The sequence below is a fragment of the Hyperoodon ampullatus genome, assembly GCF_949752795.1.
Source record: "Hyperoodon ampullatus genome assembly, chromosome: 2".
In the NCBI taxonomy this organism is placed as follows: Eukaryota; Metazoa; Chordata; class Mammalia; order Artiodactyla; family Ziphiidae; genus Hyperoodon; species Hyperoodon ampullatus.
In genome coordinates this window covers 102,585,242-102,609,389 of record NC_136915.1, presented here as the reverse complement: position 1 = coordinate 102,609,389, position 24,148 = coordinate 102,585,242, and the positions used below count along the sequence as shown (strand labels likewise).

The window sequence follows — 24,148 nt, the reverse complement described above, 5'->3', positions numbered from 1 at the left end:
CTCCGCAACAGGAGAGGCCACAACAGTGAGAGGCCCACGTACCGCAAAAAAAAAAAAAAAAAAAAAAAAGAAATGGACTAATGGACCAAATTCTCCCAACAAAAGACACAGAGTGCCTGAATGGACAAAAAAACAAGATCCATATATATGCTGCTTACAAGAGACTCACTTCAGATCTAAAGACACAGACTAAAAGTGACGGCACAGAAAAAGGTATTCCATGCAAATGTAAATCAAAAGAAAGCCAGGGTAACAACACTTATATCAGACAAAGTAAAACAAAGACTGTTACAAGAGACAAAGAAGTACATTACAGAATGATTAAGGGATTAATCGAAAGGATGATATAATAATTATAATTATATATGCACCCAACATATAAAAGTACCTAAATACATAGTGCAAACATTAGCAGACATAAAAGGAGTAATAATTGACAGTAACACAATAATAGCAGGGAACTTTAACATCCCACTTACACCAACAGACAGATTATCCAGACAGAAAATCAATAAAACACTGGCCTTAAATGACACATTAGGCCAAAAGGACTCAATACATCTATACAGAATATTCCATCCAAAAGCAGCAGAATAGACATTCTTTTCAAGTATACATGGAACCTTTTCCAGGATAGACCACATGCTAGGCCACAAAAAAAATCAGTAAATTTAAGAAAATTCAATTCATATCAAGCATCTTTTCTGACCACAACACTATGAGACTAGAAATCAACTACAAAGAAAAAAACTACAAGGGAAAAAAACTCCCAAACATGTGAAGGCTAAACAATATGCTACTAAACAACAAATGGATCACTGAAGAAATCAAAGAATAAATCAGAAAATACGTGGTAACAAATGAAAATGAAAACACAACAATCCAAAATCTAAGCAATGCAGCAAAAGCAGTTCTAAGGGGGAGGTTTATAGTGATACAAGTCTACCTCTCAGGAAACAAGAAAAATTTCAAATAAATAGCTTAAACTTACACCCAAAGGAAGTAGAAAAACAACACACAAAACCCAAAGTTAGTAGAAGGAAGAAAATCATAAAAATCAGAACTAAATTTTTAAAAAGAGAGACTAAGAAAACAATAGGAAAGATCAAAAAAGCTAAGAGCTGGTTATTTGAAAAAATAGACAAAATTGATAAACTTTAATGAGACTAATCAAGAGAAAAACAGGGCCCAAATCAATAAAATCAGAAATAAAAAAGGATAAATAGAACCAATACCACAGAAATACAAAGGATCATGAGAGATTACTATGAACAATTTTACACCAATAAAATGGACAGCCTAGAAGAAAAGGACAAATTCCTAGAATTGCACAATTTTCCAAGACTGAACCAGGAAGACATAGAAAGAATAAACAGACCAATTACCACTAATGAAATTGAATCAGTAATTTAAAAAATTTCCAACAAACAAAAGTCCAGGACCAGATGGCTTCACAGGTGAATTCTACCAAACATTTAAAGGGGAATTAACACCTATCCTTCTCAAACTATTCCAAAAAACTGCAGAGGTAGGAACTCTTCCAAACTAATCCTGCCAGGCCAGTATTATCCTATTAGCAAAACCAGTCAAAGATATCACAAAAACAAAAGATTACAGGCCAATATCATTGACGAACATAGAAACAAAAATCCTCAACAAAATATTAGAAAACCAAATTCAACAATACATTAAAAAGATCATACACTATGATCAGGTGGGGTTTATCCCAGGGATGCAAGGATGGTTCAATATCTGCAAATTAATGTGATACACCACATTAATCAGTTGAAGAATAAAAATTATATGATCATCTCAATAGATGTGGAAAAAGTTTTTGACAAAATTCAATACCCATTTATGTTAAAAACTCTCCAGAAAGTGAGTATAGAGGGAGCATACCTCAACATAATAAAGGTCATAAATGACAAGCCCACAGCTAACATCATACTCAACAGTCAAAAGTACTTCCTTTAAAATCAGGAACAAGGATGCCCACACTTGCCACTTCTACCTAACAAAGAACTGGAAATCCTAGCCACATCTATCATACAAGAAAAAGAAATAAAAGGAATCCAAATCGGAAAGGAAGAAGTAAAATTGTCACTGTTTGCATATGACATGATACTGTAAACAGAAAATCCTAAAGACGCCACCAAAAAACTACTAGGACTCATCCATGAATTCGGTAAAGTTACAGGATACAAAATTAATACACAGAAATCTTCTGCAGTTCTATATACTAACAACAAACTATCAGAAAGAGAAATTAAGAAAGCAATCCCATTTACAATCACATCAAGGAGAATAAAATACCTATGAATAACTCTAAGTAAGGAAGTAAAAATCTCTACCTGGAAAACTATAAGACACTGATGAAAGAAATTGAAAACAAACCAAAAAAAGATGAAAAGATATACCATATTCATGGACTCAAAGAATTAATGTCATTAAAACAACCACACTACCCAAGGCAATCTACAAATTCAATGCATTCCCTATCAAAATAACAATGGCATTTTTCACCATACTACAATAGTTCTAAAATTTGTATGGAAACACAAAAGACCTCAGATTGCCAAAACGATCTTGAGAAAGAACAAAGCAGGAGGTATCATGCTCCCTGATTTCAAACTCTACCACAAAGCTACAGTCATCAAAACAGTATGGTACTGGCACCAAAACAGACACATATATCAATGGAACAGAATAGAGAGCGCAGAACTAAGCCCATGCTTATATAATCAATTAACCTACAAAAAAAGAGCATGAAATACAATGGAGAAAAGATAGCCTCTTTAATAAATGGTATTGGGAACACTGGACAGCTACATGCAAAAGAATCAAACTGGACTACTCTCTCACACCATGCACAAAAATAAATTCAAAATGGATTGAAGACTTAAATGCAAGACCTGAAACCATAAAATTCCTAGGAGAAAACATAGGCGGTACACTATTTGACATCAGTGTTAGCAATATCTTTTTTGGATATGTTTCCTAAGGCAAGGGAAACAAAAGCAAAACAAACAAATTGGACTATATCAAACTAAAAAACTTTTGCATAGAAAAGGAAACTATCAAAAAAATGAAAAGGCCACCTATTGAATGGGAGAAAATATTTGCAAATGATACATCCAAAAGGGGTTAATATCCACAATATACAAAGAAACAAAGAACTCATACAACTCAATATCAAAAAAATAAATAAACAACCTCATTATAAAATAGGACAGGGAAAAGGACCTGAAGAGAGATTTTTCCAAAGACATAAAGATGTCCAACCGGCACATGAAAAGATACTCATCACCACTAATCAGAGAAAGGCAAATCAAAACCACAATGAGATACCACCTCCTATCTGTCAGAATGGCTATTATCAAAAGATAAGAGATAACAAGTGTTGGTGAGGATGTGGAACAAAGGGAACCCTCATGCATTGTTGGTGGGATTAGCATTATTTACAATAGCTAAGATATGGAAGCAACATAAATGCCCATCAATCGATGAACAGATAAAGAATATGTGAGAAAGATAGATAGATAACAGCCATAAAAAAATGAAATCTTGTCATCTGCAACAACATAGGTGGACCCAGAGGGTATTATGTTGAAATAAGTCATACAGAGAAAGGCAAATACTGTATGATTTCACTTATATGTGAAATCTAAAAAACAAAACAAATGAACAGACACAACAAAACAGAAACAGAGTTATAGATACAGTGAAAAAACAGGTGGTTGCCAGAGGGGAGAGAGGTGAGGGTAGGAAAGAAATAGGCAAAGGAGACTAAGAGGTACAAACTTCCAGTTGCGAAATAAATGAGTCACAGATATGAAATGTACAATGTGGGGAATATAGTCAATACCTATGTAATATCTTTGTATGGTGACATACTGTAACTAGACTTATCACAGTGAACATTTCGAAATGCACACACACACTGGTGTGCAACAGGAACTAACATACTGTTTTAGGTCAATTATACTTCAAAACAAACAAACAAAGTCATAAAACAGAGATGAGATTTATGGTTATGGGGGTGGAGGAGATAAGGGAGGACGAGGAGTTGGATGGAGGCTGCCAAAAGCACAAACTTCCAGTTATAAGATAAACAGTACTAGGGATGTAACATACAATGTGATATAATTCACACTGCTGTATGTTATTTATGAAAGTTGTTAAGACAGTAAATCTTAAGAGTTCTCATCACAAGGAAAAATTTTTTTCTATTTCTTTAATTTTGTATCTATATGAGATGATGGATATAGACTTATTGTAATGTATGTAAGTCAAATCATTATGCTGTAGACCTTAAACTTATACAGTGCTGTATGACAATTATATCTCAAGAAAACTGGAAGAAAAAATAAAATACAATTAGATTCAAAAAATAAATACATTTTAAAAATTACACGCAAAAGAATAATAAAGCTGGAGGAATCACACTACCCAAACCTAAGACTCACTATATAAAGCTACAGTAAGCAAAACACTGGTGAATGGATAGACCACAAAAATCAATGAAACAGAAATAGTCCAGAAGTAGACCCACACAAATATGGTCAATTGATTTTTTTTATAAATGTGCAAAAGTAACTCAATAGAAAAAGGAGAGTCTTGGGAATTCCCTGGCGGTCCAGTGGTTAGGACTCCGCACTTTCACTGCCAAGAGCTCAGGTTCAATCCCTGGTCGAGAAACTTAGATCCCGCAAGCCGCTTTGTGCAGCCAAAAAAATAAATACATACATACACACATACATACATAAAGAAAAAGAGAGTCTTTTCAACAAATGGTATTACCAATACCCTACATCAATCCAAAGAATTTAAATCTTAAATACCTCTCAAAGTAGTATCTCACTACTACCATCATCTCCCAGCCTAAGTTCTCTTCTCTGGCTCCTGTGATTCTCTGTCTATTCTGAACTGTTCTATCTTAATATATTGTGTTCTCCGTACTGCAAACCAAATGAGCTCTTCAAATTGCAAATCTGGCCAAGTCACTCCTGCTGAAATTCTTTAGAGCTTCTCATTCCTCTTAGGATAAACATAAAATTCTGTTGATATGATTTTAAAGGGCCATGAATTAACAGGCTCCTACTACCTCTCTAGCCTCATTTTGCACCACACTCTTTCTTTCATTCCAGGTTGTATTCACCATATTCCTTCCTATCAAATGACCTTTGCACATATTTTCTCTACCTGATAAGCACTTCCCTTCCTTCTCTGGATTTCAGTTCAATCTTTATTTTTTCAAAAAACATCTCCTAAACTCTCTAAATAGTTCAAATCCCTTTATTACACTGTAAACTAATCCTTTATTGCCCTTGACACCATTGTATTATTACCTTTGAATGACTGCTTGTATTTAAGTGTGATTATTTCATGACTAGCTCCACGAAAACAGGATATGCATCCATTTGCTCCCCAGTGTATCCCCAGAGTATACCATAAAAGGAACTCAACAAATGTTTGTTAAATGAATAAATGTATCTTATTCACCCCTCACAACCACCCTATGAGATATGTACAATTATTTCCCCCATTTCATAAATGGAAAAACCAAGGCATCAAGAATTTAGGTAAATTGTTCTAGCTCATACAGCTAAAAAGTAAAAAGCTGGATACCATCAAAGCATTATGATTCTAAGGATCAAGATATTAATTATGCTCTACCAGCTATTCAAATAAAACAAAACCTAAACCAATCCTTGTCCATGTAGGAGTGTAAAAATAATACTTTAGTATTAATTCATTCAACAAATATTTATAAAGTGCTTACAAAAGTGTCAGTTACGGGCCTCCCTGGTGGCGCAGTGGTTGAGAGTCCGCCTGCCGATGCAGGGGATACGGGTTCGTGCCCCGGTCTGGGAGGATCCCATATGCCGCGGAGCGGCTGGGCCCGTGAGCCACGGCTGCTGAGCCTGCGCATCCGGAGCCTGTGCTCCGCAACGGGAGAGGCCACAACAGTGAGAGGCCCGCATACCACAAAAAAAAAAAATAAAAATAAAAAAAAAAACAAAAGTGTCAGTTACTGTGCTAAGTACTGAGGTTACAGGGCAAACAGGACAAAGGTTCTTAGCCCTTATTGGAGCATTCCACTATTTATTTATTGACCACCTACTATGTGCCATCTACTGTGCTAAGTAAAGGAGACACTAAAGGGAGAATAAAGCCTTAAATAATTATACCAAAAATAAATTAAATTTCATTTGTGATAAGTGCCATAAAGGAAAAATTCAGGGTGCTATAGGAACAAGCTATACAGAGACCTAAACTAGCTAGGAATGTCAAGAGAGATTTCTAAAGAATTGATATTTAAGCTGAGACCTGAAGTATAAGTTTACATTATCAAATTTGAAAGAAATGTAAATATTATTATTTGCAAGAATTTGTGCAAAAGCAATTCACTGAAGAAAGGATAAGCATTTGGAAATAGTGCTTCCCAAGAGATGGAAGAATTAGGAGTTGCAAAATCAGGTAGAGATGTGATTGGTTAAACCCAAAATCAAAGATCTGTAATCATAAACACTATTGTCTTCTATAAGCAAAGGTTGGCAAACTACAGCCTCTGAGACAAAATCAGCCCACAACCTTCTTTTGTAGGCCCTTGAACTAAGAACGGTTCTTACATTTTTATAAGACAGTTAAAAATAAAAGAAAAAAAAATGGAGGGGGAGGAGAAAATTAACATTCTGTATATAGCCACAAAGCTTAAAATATTTACTATCTAGTCCTTTACAAAAAAAGTTTATCAACCCATGCTCTACACACTATAATCAAGTAAAACATAATGAAGCCTTATCCTAACAAATTCATTAAATATGATTCTATTTGAATACCAAACGTAGGTACTGAATAGATATCATACATATCTTTCTCAAAATTGCAGCTCTGTGGCTCAAAGTTATCAAACGCACACCAAATTTACAATCAGCTACAGAATAGGCATATTTGATCTCACTTAAATGTACTGTCAACACATGTTTAAGTAATATAAACACCTACACCGACAGTTATCAAAATATACTACAAAAATTGATAGAGATAAGAAATGTGGCTTCACTAAAACCAAATGTAGTTTTTTTATATTTTAGTTGAAAAACTACCATAAGACATCTATAGGATGAGAGTCTAAGTCACTGGATTTAATACTATTTTGAAAAATAATTGCTACATATTAATAAGAGAAACCATACACTTACCAAGATTTTTTTCAATTCTTCAAGTTCTACTTCTTTGTTATTTTTAAGCTTAGTCACCTCTTCTAAAAAAATCAAAAGAATATAAATGCATTAAAAGCTGGATTTAAAAAAATGGGAAAGGAGAGACAAGAAATAAGAATTCCATTTGAAAGGGAAAAACCAAAAGAGATGGGTTAATGCAACTAGAGTGCTGTAAAGCATAGAGGAAGTCCAAATGGAACTATGCTAAATAATAATGGATAAATATTAATAGTACTGTTTGTATAAAATTAATTCCACAACCAAATGAGCCCAAAGTTCATTAAACAAAATAAGCAATGGATCTATATAAAATGAAGTCACACAGCTTAGGTAAAAATAGTTAATTTTTTAAAACTCAAGGATTGGTTAAAGCTAGTGGACTGATTGGGACTTCCCTGGTAGTCCAGTGGGTAAGACTCCATGCTTCCAATGCAGGGGGCCGGGGTTCGATCCCTGGTCAAGGAACTAGAACCCACATGCATGCCGCAACTAATAAGTCCACACGCCGCAACTAAAAGTTCCCACGTGCCACAACCAAGACCCGCACAACCAAAATAAATAAGTAAATTTTTTAAATAAAAAAAATAAAGACAGTAGACTGGGCATGTGTCCACTCTCTCTCACCCCCAATCCCATAAATTAAAAAAAAATTATATATACACACACACACACACACACACATTAACAAAACAAGACAGCCTAACGTTAACAAACCAAGATGTTGAAGAATCCTTGGGGGCTGAGTGGGGAGAACCCATATTAATTCAATAAGGTTATGTGAACAACTATACCAGGTGACCACAACCCCCACCACACAGCCCACCTCAGGTTAAATCAAGGAGTCTGGGAGTTAGAGCCAAAGGGACTAATTCCCAGCTCATAAACTCTAAGCAAAATAAGCATTCCCTATAACCAAAAGATAAGCTACCAAGCCCACCCTTCCTTATAGCAACTCCCATCTCTCCCCATAATCAGAAGAATCAGATTGTAACACACACGTGGGTGAAGATGGATTCTCAAATACTTATATGTGTAAACAATCAAGAATCAACAATTAGTGAAGAAAAGCAAAACCATGAAAGAGAGGTACAAATTCATTTAAGAGAACACAAATAAAATCCAAGGAGAAAAAATTTTATAATTGCTAAGTATAGTTATGTTCCAACAGGATACAATAGCCATGAAATAAATTACCTAGAGCTCTTAAAAAATTTAAATTAGACAACTAAGATTTTTAAAATAGCAAAACAAACATACCTGAAGATTGAATTAGGAGGAGGATGAAAAAAAAAATTTTTTTTCCCAAGTTCTGCAGAAAAGGAATGAGAAGGATGAAAGTGTAAGGGAAAAACTTTAAAACATGAAGGATAGATCCAGAATTTGCAAAATCTACTTATGGAACTTACCGAGAGAGAAGGAGAGGGAGAGAGAGAACAATGACATGAGAAGAGAAAAAAAATGGGAAGAAAATTTTTCGGAGCTGAAGACAGACAAAATGTCCTCAGATTAATGGGCTCACCAAATGCTAGGGGAAGTGTGATGATTCCATTTTTAAAAGACATTCTTTCATAGCTGTACCATTCAAATAGCCTCCAATCTGATTTCTCCACTTCTGTTCCTCACTACCAACACTCCCCACCCAACATCAAATTTACCTTCCATACAGAAGTGACAATGATCCTTTAAAAATGTAAACAAGATCATGTCATTCCTCTAATTAAAATCTTTCAGTGGTGTTCCTTTGCCATCAGAATAAAATCAAAATTCCTTTCCTTGGCCCTACCTGATTTGGTCCTTATCACCCCATACTCACTTCATTCCCCTTTCCATATTTCTTCTTACACTTAGTCACAAAGGTTTTCATTCACTCACAGGTATTAACCAAGCTCCTAACGCCTCAGGGCATTTCTACATGCTTTTCCTCCTGACTGAAAAGCTCTCTCCAATTCACATGCTTTCCCTTAACTAAATCTCATTTATTTAGGTCTCAGTTTAAAGCCATCCTTGATCACCAAATCTAGATTAGGTCTTATCATTTTCTTATATTTTGTCATTTTCATTCATTTCATTCCTTCATAGTACTTATCCCAATTTGTAATTAAATATTTATTTGTAATTATTCATTTTATGTGTCTCCAAGTAGAGTGCAAAATCTCATGAGAACAAAGACCATGTCTGTTATGTTCCTAATTAATATCCAAAGCTAAATGAGAAACATCTAAGTCTAATTTCTATAGTTATTTTGTATCTAATATCCAAAGAAGAAGCAATAGAAAAAACTAGAGGGAGAATCTATTATACAACCAGAGTGAAAATAAATGTGGGCACAGAGATTGAAAACTGACCACAGGAGTAAAACCTGTTTAGAGCTATATTAGACTGAACTGAAGATGGGAGACACACAAAGAAGCAAAGAAAACTGTACCAAGTAAAGAAACACAAAAAATTAGTTGACAAAGATTCTGAATTTACAGTTGTCTTTAACTTACTTGGTATGCACTACCTCATTCTTTAAATGAACAATGAAGAGACACAGAGTTTGAACTTAGGCAATTAGATGGCTCTTAAATCTGCAACACAGAATAGTCAGATTTGTATTTTTAAAGGAACACTATAGCATAAATGCAGAGAATGAACAAAAGGTAGACAAGAGTGGAAACAAAAAAGATTGATTCTAAAGATACTGCAATTAGTTCTGGTCAGAGATGTCTGGTTCCAAGCTAATGTCAAGATATAAGGGGTAGAGTAGGCTGTATCTGAGGAGTGCACAGAATAACAGTGGTCTTAGGATAGGTCAATGATTGTAACTCCTGAGGGGACAATGGAGGCATACACTAACCAAGATGTAATCCTACGAAAATATCATTAAGGAAGAATGCAAAGTGTAGCCAGGAAACAATGCAGTAAGAATGAGGGCTATTGCAGTAAGAAAGAAGGTTATGAAAAAAGGCCAAAGCAAATAGAAGCCTAGTAAACACAAAAAGAGATGAACAGAGATGAGGACAAATGAGGGTAATATGAAGCATGGTTTGATGATAATGTCCCAGATACAATTTGTGTTCCATTATGTTACTCACATGCATCCCTCTCCTAGGCTAAGATAATGTGCTTGAAACTCTAAAAACCAGGAAAGAGGAAATGAGGACTTGAACTGTTCAGGTCTGTGGAGATGAAGAAAAGGGAGAAGATGCAGAAGATATTTAAGAGTTAAAAACTCTTAAATTAGTTAGATTTTAAGTGCTAGATATTAAGAGTTAGAAACAACAGCATTAGATAACCAATTAGAAGTGAAAGGTAAGGGAGAAAGAAGATGTTTTGGTTTTGAGAACTATACTATCAACCAAAGAAGGAAATAAACTAATATTGAGTACTTACATCACTGTTAATGATACTCTCTTAAACATAATACTTTGCACACTCCATCATTCTCTACAACTATCCAAATCCTCTCTATACCTTAAACTCTACTTTGTTTTTTAAATCTACCTCTTCTATAAAGCCTTTTCCAACTCTGCAGTCCACATTGATACCTTTGGCTTTCTCTTGTTAACAGCATTAACACATTTCCATCAATAAGAAATCTGTGAGCATTCACTCCAAATATATAAATATTTATACAATACAAATACATATTTATATTTTATAAATTTATATAAAATACATATATTATTCATTATAAAACATATATAAAGCATTAAAAATAAATAGAAATAAAAGTTCTAATACTTCCTTCCCTAATCCTAAATAGAAGTCTCTCTCACTCCTTTAATTTTTGAAACATGGTTCCAATGATTTTATGAATTCAAACTTTCTCCTACAATAATTAGAGATTTCTCAAAAACATGGTATTTCACTTCTTGTATATGTTTCCACCTAAGATAGTGCTAAGAAACACACATAGAACTATTTCACAGTTCTGGAATTCCTTATCCAAACTTCTCATAATATATTGCTCTACTAAGAGAAAAATCACATCATGCATTCGATCTTTCAATATGACAATAACAGCCACTTATATTCAGTATCAGATTTAATTATTCCTTAGTCTACAACATTCAACTGACCAATTCTAAAGAACATAGGTATATGCAGTGATTAAAGACAGTATGTTATGCTCTAAAGGAAGATTTTAAAAATGGGTGAATTATGCATTCACAATCATTCTAATGTAAAATAATACTAAAAATATTATTTACCATTGGATAGTACAATTTTGGATGTTCAAAACTGTTAGTCTAGTCTGTAGTGGAAAAGTAAGCATTGCAAAAGGAAAAGCATAAATCGGGTTTCAAAGTTCAACCAAACATCCTAACAGGCACTACTGCTTACAATTATTTTAATTATATAAGTATTCAAAGATAATAATAAAGATTATAGAACATTATAGAGATTTCCAGAAAATGCCTGCCAATCCATGAATTATCTTAATTTATAAAATAATTCTTTTCACCAAAATTGGAAAAAAATGTTTATATATGTTTATAATTCGCCACAATTATAAATAAGAAGGTTTATAAATATGAAGCATAGACTTATTAAAATTAGCTAACTAAATGGTCATAAATTCACAAAATAACTACAAACTTTTCTCTCTTTTAGCCATGAAAGTTGAGTATTAACAACACCACATGATAAAATAAGGTCACATTTTCCTGTAAATAGTTCATAATCCAGCATGGCTAATGAATGAAATTTCAAAATTCAATCAAAATATAAGACATTTCCCACTAAGAATTATTATTAAGGCCATTGAATCCTAAATTAAGAAAAAAAAGACAACAGGAGGAAGACATTCCACCCGTGGGCAGCAGCTTCAGGCCATGCTCCAGAGTTCCAGCCTACCCTACACATTTCAGACTTGCCTAGCCAGCCACTACAACCTTCAGAATGCATCAAGCACACATTTATAACACTCTATGGAAGGAATCTTCTCTTCCCATTTGCAGAGCCTAAAAACCCATGGCAACTGGCTAGAAGGAGAGCAAGGGGTAAAAGGCAGTTTCAGGCACAAGCCTCTTAGATATCCTCATCCACCAGTGGGCAGAGAGCAGAAGCAAGAAGAACTACAATCCTGCAGTCTGTGGAATGAAAACCACACTCACAGAAAGATAGGCAAAATGAAAAGGCAGAGGGCTATGTACCAGATGAAGGAACAAGATAAAACCCCAGAAAAAAAACTAAATGAAGTGGAGATAGGCAACCTTTCAGAAAAAGAATTCAGAATAATGATAGTGAAGATGATCCAGGACCTCAGAAAAAGAATGAAGGCAAAGATCGAGAAGATGCAGAAATGTTTAACAAAGACCTAGAAGAATTAAAGAACAAACAGAGATTAACAGTACAATAACTGAAATGAAAACTACACTAGAAGGAATCAATAGAAGAATAACTGAGGCAGAAAAATAGATAAGTGACCTGGAAGACAGAATGGTGGAATTCACTGCTGCAGAACAGAATAAAGAAAAAAGAATGAAAAGAAATGAAGACAGCTTAAGAGACCTCTGGGACAACATTAAATGCAACAACATTCACATTATAGGGGTGCCAGAAAGAGAAGAGAGAGAGAAAGGACCAAAGAAAATATTTAAAGAGACTATAGTCGAAAACTTCCCTAACATGGGAAAGGAAATAGCCACACAACTCCAGGAAGTGCAGAGTCCCATACAGGATAAACCCATGGGGAAACACGCCGAGACACACAGTAATCAAACTGGCAAAAATTAAAGACAAAGAAAAATGACTGAAAAAAGCAAGGGAAAAATGACAAATAACATACAAGGGAACTCCCATAAGGTTAACAGCTGATTTCTCAGCAGAAACTCTACAAGCCACAAGGGAGTGGCATGATATACTTAAAGAGGTGAAAGGGAAGAACCTACAAGCAAGATCACTCTACCTGGCAAGGATCTCATTCAGATTCAATGGAGAAATCAAAAGCTTTACAGACAAGCAAAAGCTAAGGGAATTCAGCACTACCAAACCAGCTGTACAAGAAATGCTAAAGGAACTTCGCTAAGAGGGAAACACAAGAGAAGAAAAGGCCCTACAAAAAAAACCCCAAAACAATTAAGAAAATGGTCATAGGAACATACATATCGATAATTACCTTAAACGTGAATGGATTAAATGCTCCAACCAAAAGACACAGGCTTGCTGAATGGACACAAAAACAAGACCCATATATATGCTGTCTACAAGAGACCCACTTTAGGCCTAGGGACACATACAGACTGAAAGTGAGGGGATGGAAAAAGATATTCCATGCAAATGGAAATCAGAAGAAAGCTGGCATAGCAATACTCATATCAGATAAAATAGACTTTAAAATAAAGAATGTTACAAGAGACAAGGAAGGACACTACATAATGATCAAGAGATCAATCCAAGAAGAAGATATAACAATTATAAATATATATGCACCCAATACAGGAGCACCTCAATACAAAAGGCAACTGCTAACAACTATAAAAGAGGAAATCGACAGTAACACAATAATAGTGGGGGGCTTTAACACCTCACTTACACCAATGGACAGATCATCCAAACAGAAAATTAATAAGGAAACACAAGCTTTAAATGACATAATAGACCAGATAGATTTAATTGATATTTATAGGACATTCCATCCAAAAACAACAGATTACACTTTCTTCTCAAGTGCACATGGAATATTCTCTAGGACAGATCACATCTTGGGTCACAAATCAAGCCACAGTAAATTTAAGAAAATTGAAATCATATCAAGCATCTTTTCTGCCCACAACTCTATGAGATTAGAAATGAATTACAAGGAAAAAAACGTAAAAAACACAAATGCATAGAGGCTAAACAATACGTTACTAAATAACCAAGAGATGACTGAAGAAATCAAAGAGGAAATAAAAAAATACCTACAGACAAATGACAATGAAAACACGATGATCCAAAACCTATGGAATGCACAAAAGCAGTTCTAAGAGGGAAGTTTATAGCTATACAAGCCTACCTAAAGACACAAGAAAAATCTCAAATAAACAATCTAACCTTACACCTAAAGGAACTAGAGAAAGAAGAACAAACAAAACCTCAAGTTAGCAGAAGGAAAGAAATCATAAAGATCACAGCAGAAATAAATGAAATAGAAACAAAGAAAACAATAGCAAAGATCAATAAAACTAAAAGCTGGTTCTTTCAGGAGATAAACAAAAGAGATAAACCATTAGCCAGACTCGTCAAGAAAAAGAGGGAGAGGACTCAAATCAATAAAATTAGAAATGAAAAAGGAGAAGTAACAACAGACACCGCAGAAATACAAAGCATCCTAAGAGACTATTACAAGTTACTCTAGCCACTAAATGGACAACCTGGAAGAAATGGACAAATTCTTAGAAAGGTGTAACCTTCCAAGACTGAACCAGGAAGAAATAGAAAATAATATGAACAGACCAATCACAAGTAATGAAAATGAAACTGTGATTAAACATCTTCCAACAAACAAAAGTCTAGGACTAGATGGCTTCACAGCTGAATTCTATAAAACATTTAGAGAAGAGCTAATACCCATCCTTCTCAAACTCTTCCAAGAAATTGCAGAGGAAGGAACACTCCCAAACTCATTCTATGAGGCCACCATCACCCTGATACCAAAACCAGACAAAGATACTACAGAAAAAGAAATAACAGACCAATATCATTGATGAACATAGATGCAAAAATCCTCAACAAAATACTAGCAATCAGAATCCAACAACACATTAAAAGGATCATACACCATGATCAAGTGGGATTTATCCCAGGGATGCAAGGATTCTTCAATATATGCAAATCAATCAATGTGATACACCATATTAACAAATTGAAGAAGAAAAACCATATGATCATCTCAATAGATGCTCAAAAAGCTTTTGACAAAATTCAACACCCACTTATGATAAAAACTCTCCAAAAAGTGGGCATAGAGGGAAACTACCTCAACATAATAAAGGTCATATATGACAAACCCACAGCAAACATCATTCTCAATGATGAAAAACTGAAAGCATTTCCTCTAAGATCAGGAACAAGACAAGGATGTCCACTCTCAACACTATTATTCAACATAGTTTTGGAAGTCCTAGCCATGGCAATCAGAAAAGAAAAAGAAATAAAAGGAATATGAATTGGAAATGAAGAAGTGAAACTGTCACTGTTTGCAGATCACATGATACTATACATAGAGAATCCTAAAGATGCCACCAGAAAACCACTAGAGCTAATCAATGAATTTGGGAAAGCTGCAGGATATAAAATTAATGCACAGAAATCTCTTGCATTCCTATATACTAATGATGAAAAATCTGAAAGAGAAATTAAGGAAACACTGCCATTTACCATTGCAACAAAAAGAAAATACCTAGGAATAAACCTACCTAGGGAGACAAAAGACCTGTATGCAGAAAACTATAAGACATTGATTAAAGAAATTAAAGATGATACCAACAGATGGAGAGATATGCCATGTTCTTGGATTGGAAGAATCAGTATTGTGAAAATGACTATAACTACCCAAAGCAATCTACAGATTCAATGCAATCCCTATCAAATTACCAATGGCAGTTTTTACAGAATTAGAACAAAAAATCTTAAAATTTGTATGGAGACACAAAAGACTCCGAATAGCCAAAGCAGTCTTGAGGGAGAAATACAGAGCTGGAGGAATCAGACTCCCTGACTTCAAAGCTACAGTTATCAAGACAATATTCTACTGGCACAAAAACAGAAATACAGATCAATGGAACAAGATAGAAAGCCCAGAGATAAACCTATGCACCTATGGTCAACTAATCTATGACAAAGGAGGCAAGGATATACAATAGAGAAAAGACAGTTTCTTCAATAAGTGGTGCTGGGAAAACTAGACAGCTACATGTAAAAGAATGAAATTAGAACACTCCATAACACCATACACAAAAATAAACTCAAAATGGATTAGAGACCTAAATGTAAGACCAGACACTATAAAACTCTTAGAGGAAAACATAGGAAGAACACTCTTTGACATAAATCACAGCAAGATCTTTTTTGATCCACCTCCTAGAGTAATTGAAATAAAAACAAAAATAAACAAATGGGACCTAATGAAACTTAAAAGCTTTTGCACAGCAAAGGAAACCATTAACAAGATGAAAAGACAACCCTCAGAGTGGGAGAAAATATTTGCAAACAAATCAGCAAAGGATTAATCTCCAAAATATATAAACAGCTCATGCAGCTCAATATTAAAGAAAACAAACAACCCAATCCAAAAATGGGAAGAAGACCTAAATAGACATTTCTCCAAAGAAGACATACAGATGGCCAAGAAGCACATGAAAAGCTGCTCAACATCACTAATTATTAGAGAAATGCAAATCAAAACTACAGTGAGGTATCATCTGACACAAATTAGAATGGGCATCATCAAAAAACCTACAAACAGCAAATGCTAGAGAGGGTGTGGAGAAAAGGGAACCCTCTTGCACTGTTGGTGGGAATGTAAATTGATGCAGCCACTATGGAAAACAGTATGGAGGTTCCTTAAAAAACTAAAAATAGAATTACCATCTGACCCAGCAATCCCACTACTGGGCATATATATACCCAGAGAAAACCATAATTCAAAAAGACACATGCACCCCAATGTTCATTGCAGCACTATTTACAATAGCCAGGTCATGGAAGCAACCTAAATTACCCATCGACAGATGAATGGATAAAGAAGATGTGGTACATATATACAATGGAATATTACTCAGCCATAAAAAGGAACGAAATTGGGTCATTTGTTGAGGTGTGGATGGATCTAGAGACTGTCATACAGAGTGAAGTCAGAAAGAGAAAAAGAAATATCGTATATTAACGCATATATGTGGAACCTAGAAAAATGTTACAGATGAACCAGTTTGCAGGGCAGAAATTGAGACACAGATGTGGAGAACAAATGTATGCACACCAAGGGGGGAAAGCAGCAGGGGGTGGGGGTGGGATGAACTGGCGGATTGGGATTGACATGAATACACTGATGTGGATAAAATTGATGACTAATAAGAACCTGCTGTATAAAAAAGAAATTATATATATATATATATAATTTTTTCTTACTCTCTCTCTCTCTCTCTCTATATATATATATATAGTAAGAAAAAAAAAGACTACAAAAACATCTCTTAGGCTCCTTACACTTTTAGGTATCTATGAGCTGCATAATGAAACTGAAAAGTCTTTCTTAAGATTTAAATTTTCTATCTTTGAAAAATCAAATTAATAGTTATCAAATAATCACTATTGGTAAATGATGGAGGAGAAACTATATTTTATTCTGAAATAACGTTGATGGTTTTATAATTGGCTAATATTATCATGTACATATGTTATTCTCTAAAACTTACCCAGATCACTTGATTTCTTCTGAAGCTCCATGGTAAGTACTTTCAATTGATCTTCACTTCTTTCCAATCTTGTAAAATATATTAGTTCATAATGTAAAATATTCTTTTAGTCAGAATTCATCTAGTAACTAAAACTGGTGCAATTTAGCAACAGTATATCTTATCATAGATTCACTCATTCAATTATTACACATTTCTTGACAACCTACTTTGTGCCAGATAGTGTAACATTTCAAAACAAGATATTACTATTATACATACATAGTTGTATATTAATTACATCTACATAAAACCTCAAACTTATTGTCATGATTTATCTCTTAGCTATTGATGATAATCAAATTAATGCATCCTAGAACTCTGAAAGAGATTGAGTACATAATTACTATTATACTGAATTCTGCCTTAGGAACAATATAAATATGAGAATTACCCAATTCACTTAACTCCACTGACTTTCCATTTCCTCATCTATAAAACTGAGGTAATTGGAACAGATGACATCCAAAGTCACTTAAAATTTGAAAATCACCTGGATAGGTCAATCAAGAATATACAAGATTAGCTGAGCTACAATATCTAGTTTTCCTTCCTTCACTATACACAAGCAGTAGAGAAGAAACTCTACTAGGCCCAGGTCATGACTTCAGAGAGAAGCTTATTCCTCTCTTTCATCTTCCAGACTTAATTAACCCTTATACTAACGAGACAAAAATAATTACCTAGGCCTCATAACACAAGTTCATATAAACATTTCCTTAATACAAAGTAGTGGAAAACAGAGGAAGATTTTAACTCAAGTTTTAGAAAAACTATTTAGATGAAATGCAGATGAATATTTTATATATACCTAACCATATTCATTAATGCATTGATTTATTAAAAATGTTTGAGTACCTACTCTGTACCAGGCTAGTTGCTAAATTTATAAATCACAAAGAAGGTTACAGACCCCAGTAAAACAAACCAACAGCCTAGGAAGTTATTTCTATATAATAACCCACAGTTTAATTAAATATGTGATATCACTGCATCAGCCCTTATGAGCTTGTCTATATTGCTTAACTCTATGAAAAGCATGCATGGGAACTGTCCCAGAGAACACCTGCTATCTTTTCCTGGGATACCTGCCTACCCAATACAAACTCTTAAAATGTGTTCCCACTTTATATATAAAAAAGAGACTTGGTTATAGTTTTTATAGGAATTATAAGTCAGTTGTCAATGAATAGAAAATGGCACTGAATATTAGAAGTAAATTTTTTATTCAGCTAAATAAGAAGTATTTTTACCTTTGCTGTTCTGTTGTCAATAATTCTTTCAAGTTGCAGGTAGTAGTTTTAAGTTCAGTAACTACAAATGAATGGGCAGCTTTAGCTTCATTAAATTCTTCCATTTGCGCTTCTTTTTCTCCAGTGAGCTGATATATTTTTTTTGTTGCTATTTGTAAATCTTCCTCTAAAGCCTTTTGAGTACTCTAAATGAAATAAAGTACAAAAAAAAACCCTATGAACCAAGGGCCTTAAGAAAAAAGGCTGAATTCATCTGCTTTCTGTAATTCACTGCCTCTCCCTCCCTCTCTCCTTATCCTTTCACCCCTCCTCTACTCCACCCTGGCCAACCTGGAGTGCCGCACCCACTACTCTTATTTCAGTTCACCATTCCTCCAAAGCCCACCTATACTCCCAACCTCTCCATGGAGTCTTCCTAACCAATCCAGCCCATAATGTTCTTTCAATTCTTAGAAATATTGTAGAATTTTTGCCTGAATCATGTTGGTACCTAGCATAGTCTTGTATTTGTTATACTTTTGATGTGTTTTTATCAAATGTCTCTAAACTATAAGCATTTGTAGACAGAGATTGTATCTTCTCTGTTTGAAGCTTCACCTCTTTGTACATAGTATTAGCATTCAATAAATATTTGTTGACTGACTGATGGTGTGAGAATTATCACACACTAATCAGTTTTTAAACCATACCACACTTCTTTGCAAAGACATTTTAATATCTTCTAGTTCTGATGTCAAATGATCCTGCTTCTCATTTGATTCTTTTAAGTTTTCATTCTGTAATTCTAAAAGAGAAAGTTGTAGATAGGTAATACTTAATTAAAAAAATACATACCAAGAAAACAAATTATTTGCAACAATTACTTTTTCCTCTATTACATACTCCAAAATGAGAGAGAATTATGCACATACGGATGCACTGATATCATCACCTTTTACTGACCTTTCAAGATTGTTATTGCCCAAGGACTCAAAGGTGAATATATAGGGACATTTTGTGCTACATTTTTTAGTAGTAGCTAAGCATTGGAAACAACTTAAATATCCAAAAGGAGACAGATTAAATTATGGTGATACAATGGTATATCATGTAGCCAGCCACTGTAAATGATGACATAGGTGTTTATTTATTACTAATTTGGATATTCATAAAAATCATAGAATAAAAAGGGCAAGTTAAAAACAGTATTTATATAAATAGCACATGTGAAAGGAAAGAATACACATAAAAATCTAAAAAGTAATTTGTCTCCTAATGGTGAAATTATTCATGATTTTCATTACTCCCTATCTTGATTTTTATATTTTTCTAAATAATTGCATTTACTTATTTAAATATTATGAAAAAAAGCTACTGACTCCACTTGATAGCTAAATATTTACTAAATCCTAAGTGCCAGGTGTTAGTTTATATGCGTTATACATATGCATTCACTTTTCAACCTCATAAAAAACACTAAGGGAAAAAAGTTCATGCCCTTCTCTGGGTTCAAATTATTCTATTTCCTTTTACTAGCTACCTACACTTGGGCATGATACTTAACCAATCTCTCTCTACTTTTCCCACATGTAAAATGATAGTTATTCATATCTTGAAGAGTTCCTGTTAGGATTACACACGATAATGCAACTTAAAACATTTAACCCCAGTGTTTTCTAGCATATAGTCAACAAATGTTAAATACTATTATGATGATGGTAATGATGGTATAGTGTATACAGAAACTGGACCTTAAAATTCAAGGTATTTACAGTACAACTGGGCAGGCAGACAAATAATCAAAGATAAGCGCTGATGGGTAGTCACTAGAAATTCTGGGAACATATCAATACATAGAGGGGACACCAAAGCTTAATAGGACCAGTAACGGTTAGAGGTAAGGGGAGACAGACATAGAGAGGGAAAGTTCCAGAAAATGACAGCTGAGTTGAAACGTTTGAAAGCCAGTAACAATTAACAAGAGTAATGGGAGTTGGGGGAAAATCACAAGAGATGTGAAAGAGCATACACAAAGGCAAAAATGGAAGAGACAGGATGACACATTCTGAAGTCTAAAGGAAATATATTTCAACAGCATGAAATTTAAGTACGAGTGAGAAACCATAGCAGATATGATTGGAAAAAATAATAAGCACAAACTCATAACAGGATTCATATAACTTGCTCAGAGGTGTATGCTTCCTAAGTCATGAAAAACAATGAAGGATGTTAAACAACAGAATAATGTTCCAGGTTTATATTTTTCTTAAATTCCAATCTCAAAATCTGTGTAGAAATGAAGGAGCTAGTGCTCCAACTCTCAGAAAAAAAATAGGAAAAGTAGATCTGGAGAGAGGGCAATGATAACTAAAGACTGTCTATTATAATACTATTTATAATGGTCTGTCAATAAGTGTCTCCTCTGAGAAATCATAATCACAAACTAGTACTTAGGCATGTGTGGGAACAGAATATATGCTGCTTGAATATCCTAAAAAGCTCCAAGCCAAAACTTAATTTGAAGTCCCCCTAAGCTCCCCCAGGATTCCAGAAGCTGCAAATGTAAATTTCCTCTATAAAAATATACTTCCAGTTCAGGTCTTCAAGAATTTCCACAGCCGAAATTACATGACCTCACAATCAAAAATCACAAGAGTAAACAAAGCACTACGAACAAAGTCAGCAGAATGAACAAAAGACAGACTTTGACCTGACTGCAAGATTTCAGATGTTAGAATTACTGGCTGTAGAATTTAAAAAATAAGTATTATATCATTTTTAAAAACTAAAAGAAGGAATTTCCCTATCAGTCCAGTGGTTAAGACTCCATGCTTCCAATGCAGGGGGCACGGGTTTGATCCCTGGTCAGGGAACTAAGATCCCACATGCTGTGCGGTGCAGACAAAAAATTAAAAAAAAACAAAAATACTAAAAGAAATAAGGAAGATGTCCATAAACTAAAACTATCTAGAAATGACATATAAAATTGAAACTGAAAATTTCATTGGGGTAATAGTGAGGTATGTCATTCAAACAAACATTCCTCTAAAAAGGAATAAAAATTCAAGATCAAATATTAAGAACATTAAAATCATTAAACTCCCAACAAAATAATAAGAAATTACCAGGCACAAAGTGAAGGGAAAATAGAAACTTAGAGAAGATAAGCACAAAACCTGCTTTTGCCCCAGGGAAATTTGCAGGTCCTGGCAAAGCTGGACTTTTGATTTGAAATTATGATGAAATGAGAAAAAGAAATATGAAAATCCAAAGACTATATAAGGTAAGAAGCCCAAGAATTAAACCTTTGTACAATAAGCTAGAACAATCATTATATGTGGAGGGAGCAAAAGTAAACAAACCCTCAAGGAAATCTGCAGCACAGGTTCACATCACCTGAGTGGTCCAGTTAATCCCAAGCCATGGAACGGACTTACGGTGTGTAGAGCCACCATTCACATGGTAAAAGTAAATAGGAATCCTCCAAAGAGGAAGTTAAATTACTTACATATTAGGCAGGCCTTACAATACTTACAAATTTTTTCAAGAAAAATAATAAACATGTAGTCAAAGACAACAAGGCACCCAATAAAACAAGGCTAAATAAATAAAACAAAATCTGGACTAAAATATATCAGAAAAAAAGACAGTATGAGGCCCACAAACATTTAAGATAAAGAATTATCAGAAAGAAACTATAAAATAGCTATTCTTAGTATATTGAAAGAATAAAAACCTTGAAAATAATAAGAAACAAAATTACATAAAGTAGAATAGCAGATTTGAAAAATAAGTAAGAATAACATCTTAAACATCTTAATAACTGAAAATAAAATTGGAAGAGTTCATAGTGGGTGAGAAACAAATGAAGAGAGAATTAGTGAATGACGAGATAGGTGAAAAGAAATCGTCCAGAATAAGGCACAGAAAGGCAAAACTGTGAAAAGATGGAAAAGAAATTAAGAGTCACAGAAGATAGAGAAAATTAACATGATTTTTATTCAAAGTTCCAGAATGAGAGGAAACAGAGAATAGAGCAAATATAATGTTTGAAGGAAAGCAATAATAAAGGACATTAATTTACACATTCAAGAAGCTATAAAATAAGATTAAGCATATATCTTAACATACCATACTGAAAATGCTAAAATATCAAAGGCAAAGAAAATCTAAAAAGCCACAACAGAGGGAGAAGATAACTTATCTTCAAAGGTTCAACAGTTAGGTTGAAAAATGACACAAAGGAAGCCAAAAGAAAGCAAGATGCTACCTTCAGTGTTCTAAAATATATAGTTTTAACATATAGTGTGCCAACTAGAAATACATATCAAACAAAAAAATCCTTTCCAGATGAGAATGGATAAACAAACGTTCAGACAAAATCATCACAAGAATATTCTCACTAAAGCATATTCTAAGTATTACTCTTCAAGGTAGAAAGAATATGATCCAAACAAAAGATCTGAGAATTAAGAGGAGGGATCAAAATCAAGATGGCAAGGTAGGAGGACACGAAACTCACCTCCCCACCAGGAACATATCAAAAATACATTTATACATGGAACAATTCTCACTGAAAACTAACTGAAGAATGTCAGAAAAACTCTTGCACATCCAAGGCTGTAAGAAAGATCCACGTGGAATCCAGTAGAAAGGAAAGAGAAGCAATCAGATCAGGACCTGTGCCCCTGTGAAGGGACACAGAAGAGGAGGGGAACCCTCCTTGGGGAGTGAGCAGTTCAAACCACGTATTGGGCACCTCAGCTCTCAGGTACAAAAGCAGCAAGACAAGTCCCCCAAGCTGGTTAGAAAACCAGTGAGACTAACAAGGGGGCTGTAAGAAACCTAAACTCAACTTGTGAAGAAGTGCAACACTTACTTACTCCTGAAACAAGGCAGAGAAAGCAAACTGAAACTGCACTGTACTCTGTCCCATTTCCCACAACTTCCATGGTGTGCTACCCAGCCTGAGCCAAGTGCCTGCTCAGGCCTTGCTTGCTTTGCAGCGCAACTCCACACTAGGGAAAGGGCTGCTGTGGCTGATGGGAGTGCTCAATTGTGAGGGACTATGCCAGCCCAAACACAAAACAGCATCTGAATAGGGACAGTCATCCATTATCAGCGCTTAAAGCAGCAGTACATCAGAAGTGGTCCCAGGCTCTGACTACAGCTGACACCACCACAGCCTGCACCCAGACCCACACAGAACACCCACACCAGCCCTGCCTACTCTGCAGTCCAACTCCAAACTAGGGTGAGGGTTGCA

At 34.5% G+C, this 24,148-nt stretch overlaps 1 protein-coding gene across 3 annotated transcripts in view; it reads right to left on the bottom strand.

Moving 5' to 3' along the window:
• The window catches only part of SYCP1 (synaptonemal complex protein 1), a gene marked incomplete at both ends in the record, with an annotated part of 173,875 nt that overhangs the window by 95,320 nt on the left and 54,407 nt on the right, over positions 1–24,148 (bottom strand). For all 3 annotated transcript variants that reach the window (XM_079698199.1, XM_079698200.1, XM_079698201.1), the window contains 4 exons: positions 7,206–7,267; positions 17,612–17,679; positions 18,904–19,088; positions 19,593–19,687. In XM_079698199.1, coding sequence (XP_079554325.1) covers positions 7,206–7,267; positions 17,612–17,679; positions 18,904–19,088; positions 19,593–19,687 — 410 coding nt within the window. The remainder of the gene's footprint in view (positions 1–7,205; positions 7,268–17,611; positions 17,680–18,903; positions 19,089–19,592; positions 19,688–24,148) is intronic.